Source organism: Myotis daubentonii, chromosome 20, assembly GCF_963259705.1.
Source record: "Myotis daubentonii chromosome 20, mMyoDau2.1, whole genome shotgun sequence".
Classification (NCBI taxonomy): Eukaryota; Metazoa; Chordata; class Mammalia; order Chiroptera; family Vespertilionidae; genus Myotis; species Myotis daubentonii.
This window is the reverse complement of record NC_081859.1, coordinates 15,906,149-15,912,148: the sequence shown is the minus strand read 5'-3', so window position 1 is coordinate 15,912,148 and position 6,000 is coordinate 15,906,149. Positions and strand designations below refer to the sequence as shown.

The following is a 6,000-nucleotide window of genomic DNA, read 5'->3' as shown; positions in this document are numbered from 1 at the left end:
GGCTGGGCGGGCAGTGGCTGGAGGGCAGAGGGCGGGAGGCGGGAGGCTCCAGGGAGCAAAGCCCAGAGCCTGAGGGAAGGAATGAGACCAGGAGTGGAGCTACTGGGCTGAGGGCTCTGGGCTTGGCCGGAGGCCCAGCAGCTGCGGGCAGACATGGAGCACAGGTGGAGCTCATTGACCTGTAGGGAGGGGATCTTAGGGAAGAAGGGGCAGGGGCTACTGCATGCCAGGAACTTTATGGACAACAACTGTAGGTGAGCAGGGGGCAGGCGGGAGGTCAGGGGAGCAAGGAGTTGCCCCGGAACTGGGTGGGAGCTGGCAGAGCTATGCAGGTGAGCAGGGGGCAGGTGGAAGGGCAGAAGCTGCCTGGGAGCTGGGTGGGAGCTGGCAGAGCTATGCAGGTGAGCAGGGGGCAGGCAGGAGGGCAGGGAGTTGGGTGGGGGCTGGCAGAGCTATGCAGGTGAGCAGGGGGCAGGCAGGAGGGCAGGTAGTTGGGTGGGGGCTGGCAGAGCTATGCAGGTGAGCAGGGGCAGGTGGGAAGGCAGGGGGCTGCCCAGGAGCTGGGTGGGAGTAGGCAGAGCTATGCAGGTGAGCAGGGAGCAGGTGGGAGGGCAGGACTTGGGAGGGGGCTGGCAGAGCTATGAGGGTGAGCAGGGGCAGATGGGAGGGCAGGAGCTGGGTTGGAAAAGGCAGAGCTATGGAGATGAGCAGGGGGCAGGTGGGAGGGCAAAGAGATGCCCAGGAGCTCGGTGGGAGCTGGCAGAGCTATGCAGGTGAGCATGGTGCAGGTGGGAGAGCAGGGGAGCAAGAAGCTGCCCAGGAACAGGGTGGGAGCTGGCAGAGCTATGCAGTTGAGCAGGGGTCAGGTGGGAGGGCAGGGAGATGCCCAAGAGCCAGGGGACAAAAGGGCTGGGGTGAGTAGGTGGGTAGAGAGTGATCATAGGGCAATAGGCAGAGGGGGCATTGTTGGCCAGGGGCTCAGTGAAAAGAAGCAGGGTGCGGGTCAGGGGAGCACACAGCAGCCCTGGGTTGAGGCCAAGGCCTGAGTGCAGGAAGCTGAGCTCCTGGCCGGGTTCAGGGCTGAGGCCCAGGGCAGGGGGCTGGGCCAGAGCTGGCAGAAATTGCATTCAGATGGGCAAAGGCAGAGACTGGAGGACAGAGGCCTGAGCTCCTCTGAATGTCCAGGAAGAGGCTTGGAGGGGAGTTGGGGACAGGGAAGGCTTGTGGGGAGCAGCTGGAGGGATGAGCCTGCAGGGCACTGAGAGGGAGGGCGCAGCTGGGCTGGGAGCCCCGAGCAGCAGGCAGAGTTTGTCCAGCTGAGCTGGGAGGGAGCTCGGGGATAAGGCAGGGCCTGAGCTAAAAGGTGCCCAGGATGAGGTGGGGGTTGAGCAGGGAGCGGGGAGGAACAACGGAGCAGCGCCCTGGGGCTGAGCTGAGGGGGCCACACAGGGGTCCGGGGCACTGACACCATGCAGAAGGCTGCCAAGGCCTGTGCCAGGCTCCAAGCCAGCTGAGCGAGCAGGACTGGGGAAGGACCTGGCAGGAGGGCTCTGGACTAGGCAGGAGCTGGGGCAGTGAGGGGGCAGCGCTGGGAGGGAGGGGTGGGGAGAGAAGGGGCAAGCGTGAGAGACTCCTGGGTGCAGAGGTGCAGCCTGGGCTGGGGGGTTCATGGAGGAGGGGAGAAGCCTCCCACAGAGGGCTCCAGGCAGGGGTGGGGACCAGGCAGTGCCTAGGCTGCAGCGCTGACCCAGAAGGTCAGAGGGCTGTGGGCTGCGGACAGAGGCCCACCCACCTGAGGAAGGGCCTCCTCGCCCAGGGCAGGGCCAGGCAGGGCGACAGGACAGTGGGCTCAGGGGCCCAGGAAGCCAGGCAGAGCGAGAGCCACCAGTTAGGGCTCCAAGGCTCTGAGGACCAGGGGCTGGGGGCAGGGACTCCAGCCCAGGCAGCGCTGGCTGAGCTGCTGAGCCTGGTCCCTGTTGCTGCGGAGACAGGAAGCCCTGGGTGGCAGAGCCGCACGGGGCAGCTGGTCTGCAGGCTTCTGGGAGCCTGCAGAGCCGCACGGGGCAGCTGGTCTGCAGGCTTCTGGGAGCCCATGGGCCACGGGCACGGGGCTCAGCGCTGTTACGGGCCTGGGCCCCTGATGCCCTGCCCAGTCTTCCATAGGATGAGACCTGGCAGTCACGTGGCCCCTCTCTTACAGCCCACACCACGGCCCCGTCGGTCTTCCCGCTGTCCAACAAATGTGGCACCACGTCCGGCTCCACGGTGTCCCTGGGCTGCCTGGTCTCTGGCTACTTCCCGGAGCCCGTGACTGTGACCTGGAACTCGGGCTCCCTGACCAGCGGGGTGCACACCTTCCCATCTGTCCTCCGCTCGGGCCTCTACTCTCGGAGCAGCATGGTGACGGTGCCCGCCAGCTCGTCCGGCCAGACCTTCATCTGCAACGTAGCCCACCCGGCCAGCAGCACCAAGGTGGACAAGATCGGTGAGCACATGCCATGGAGAGACATCTGCTAGGAGACAAACCACAGAGCAGGGATGGCTGCCCCAGCCCAGGGCAGTGGGAGAAATGCAGACGGTCTCCCCAAGTTTGGGGTGGGGTCCTCTTGGTATCACCACCAGGCCCAGGGTGGAGCCACAGAGGCAGGTGCTGGCCTCAGACCGGCCAAACTCTGGCCCTGACCTAAGCCCCTGCCCAGGGCTGTGCCATGTGGGGCCCTGGTAACCCTCAGCCTGCTCTCTCTGCAGTGCCCGTAATTGAAGAAAAACCCACCAGCCCGCCTCATACGTGCCCACGTGAGTATCCACCCCAGGAGGAGGCCCATGGGGAGCACCTGCCCAGGGAAGGCCTGCCGAGGGCTGACCCCTGGCCGCTGTCTCCCCGCAGCTTGTGAGAACCCAGGAGGGCCCTCGGTCTTCATCTTCCCCCCGAAACCCAAGGACACCCTCATGATCTCCCGGACGCCCGAGGTCACATGCATGGTGGTGGACGTGGCCCCGGATGACCTCGAAGTCGAGTTCACCTGGTACGTGGACAATGAACAGAAGAGAAAGGAGATTGTGAAGGCGCAGCAGCTGCAGCTCAACAGCACCTACCGCGTGGTCAAGTCCTTCGCCATCGCGCACCAGGACTGGCTGAAGGCCAAAGTGTTCAAGTGCAAGGTCAACAACAAGGCCATCCCCTCCCCCATCGAGAGGACCATCTCCAAGGCCATAGGTGGGGAGCAGACAGGTGGGCCCGGGGCCTGGGCGGGGGGCCAGCCCTCCACTTGGGAGTGACCGTCTGTGCTGACCTCATCCCACAGGGCAAGTCCGGGTGCCACAGGTGTACGTCCTGGGCCCACAGTCGGACGAGTTGGCCAGGGACAAGGTCAGCGTGACCTGCCTGGTCAAAGACTTCTTCCCGCCGGACATCAGCGTGGAGTGGCAGAGCAACGGGCAGCCGGAGCCCGAGACCAAGTACTCCTCGACCCCGCCCCAGAAGGACCAGGAGGGCTCCTTCTTCCTGTACAGCAAGCTCACCGTGGACAAGGCCCGGTGGCAGCGGGGGGACCCCTTCACGTGCGAGGTGATGCACGAGGCCCTGCACAACCACTACGCCCAGAAGACCGTCTCCCGGAACCCGGGTAAATGAGCAGCGCCCGGCGCCCGGCGACCCCCCATGTACATACCCTCGGGCACCCAGCATTCAATAAAGCACCCAGCGCGGCCCTGGGACCCTGCGACCCTGTCGTGGTTCTTTCCGGGGCGGAGGTCAGGCCGGCTCAGAGGCTGGTCAGCACCGTTAGGACGGGAACCAGAGCTGGTGGGTCTGCAGGCGCCAGGGCGGGACTGCTTCCCCACGACTGGCAAGGGCTCGGTCAGGAGATGTGTACAGGGGGCAGGAGATGCCACTCAGAGACAGGAGGGCCCAGGAGGGTGCCTGCCTCTGAGCAAGCCCCGCTGTGGGCAGTACCTGGTCTCCAGGTGCCTTGTCCACTGGTCTCCAGGGCTCCTGGACGTGGCTTTGTGCCCGCACAAGAGCACCTGGTCCATGGTGTGGGACAGGCCCTCCGTGCCCTCGAGACCAAGCCTCCTACCCTCCCTCGGGCGAGGGGCCTCTGTGGGCCATTCCCACCTGGGGCCAGGCCTGTCTGCTCATGAGGACACGCACCTGATTGCCCAAAGAGGCAGAGGCGGGCAGCCCTGGGGTTCTGGGGAGGGACTGCCAGAGGCCACAGGGGCACTGAGCCCGACCGTGGAAAACAATGCGCTCCACAGACCGGCACCAGCTCACGTGGCCACCTTCACACACACACACACACACGCATGCATGAACACACATGCACATTCATGCACATGCACACAGAGATAGGCCTTGCACTGCGGGGCCTCCCATGAGGCATCCTGCGCAGGCCCAGACCAGAGAAGAGATCGGGTCCTGGGAACCCCCACCACGGACACCAGCTTGACCCCACTCTCCCCAATGCCCCAGGGGCAACTCAGCAGCTCACTCACACTGACCAGCCCGGACTCCCCTCCCCCTTCCCAGGCACCACACCTCCCCACGCACCCACTAGCCTTGGACCCACCCACTTGTCCTGCACTCCCAACTCGGACCTGGCTCTGGCCCTCCCCCAGGCAGGGCCCTCCTGCCCTCTGACCCCATGGGGAGCAGGCAGAGGGGCTGGTGGACGACAGAGCAGGCTGGACTGTGGGTCAAACAACCTTGTCCCCCAGGGCGCCGTGCAGGTGGCAGAGAGGGGACAGCCAGGATCAGGCTGAGAGCTGGGCCTGAGAGGGAGGATGGGGGAGCTGGGCACCATGGGCCCTCCTCGGCAGGGGATCCCCATCACAGGGTGCCCCCCACCAGCCCCCACGGCCCCGCACTGACCCCCCTCCCTGTGCAGAACTGCTCCTGGACGAGAGCTGTGCCGAGGCCCAGGACGGGGAGCTGGACGGGCTGTGGACCACCATCTCCATCTTCATCACCCTCTTCCTGCTCAGCGTGTGCTACAGCGCCACCGTCACGCTCTTCAAGGTGGGCTGCCCACGCGCCCCACGCGCCCCACGTGCCCACACCATCCCCACGCCATCCCCACACCATCCCCATGCTGTCCCCACACCATCCCCACACCATCCCCACACCCTCCCCACGCCATGCCCACGCCATGCCCACACCATCCCCACGATCCCCACACGATCCCCACGCCATACCCACGCCATGCCCACGCCATCGCCACACCATCCCCATGTGCCCCATGTGCCCACGCACCCCACGCCGTCCCCATGCCGTACCCACATCATAACCCATGCGTCCCACATTGTCCCCATGCTGTTCCCATGTTGTCCCTCACTGTGTCCCTCACTGTCCCTCACTGTGTCCCTCACTGTCCCTCACTGTCCCTCACTGTGTCTCTCACTGTGTCCCTCGCTGTGTCTCTCACTGTCCCTCACTGTGCCCCTCAGTGCCCCTCAGTGCCCCTCACTGTCCCTCACTGTGTCCCTCGCTGCCCCTCGCTGTCCCTCGCTGTCCCTCACTGTGTCCCTCGCTGTCCCTCACTGTCCCTCACTGCCCCATGCCGCCCCCCGCTGGCCCCTCCTGGCCCCGGCCCCACAGAGGCTGACCTGTTCCGATCCCGCAGGTGAAGTGGATCTTCTCCTCGGTGGCCGACCTGAAGAGGACCATCGTCCCCGACTACAGGAACATGATCGGACAAGGGGCCTAGCCTCCCTTCCAGCAAGCAGCCGGCTGCCCGGACCCGCCCGCCGGTCCACCTGCTCCACCTGCTGCAACGCCTGCTCCTCCGCCCTCTGACCTCGCTGGCCTCTGACCTCTCCACCCTGGGACCACAGGACCCCCTGAGCCAGCACCCGAGACCTCTGGCCTCACAGCCATCACAGGCTGCGTCCCGCCCGGGACCTGCCCCTTTGTAGAACCAAGTGGACAGCAGGTTCTGCTCCCACCTGAGCTGACAGATGCCCGCCGGCCCCTCCACGCAGCCACCAAAACACCGCCCG

General features: G+C 65.8%; 1 gene segment (V, D, J or C); it reads left to right on the top strand.

The window, feature by feature from the left end:
• The first annotated feature begins 208 nt into the window (after positions 1-208).
• LOC132222422 (immunoglobulin heavy constant gamma 1-like) lies at positions 209-5,867 on the top strand. The segment is given in 7 exon segments: positions 209-254; positions 2,201-2,485; positions 2,749-2,796; positions 2,888-3,217; positions 3,306-3,626; positions 4,890-5,020; positions 5,625-5,867. Coding segments are annotated over 7 exon segments (1,230 nt in total).
• Positions 5,868-6,000: the final 133 nt, after the last annotated feature.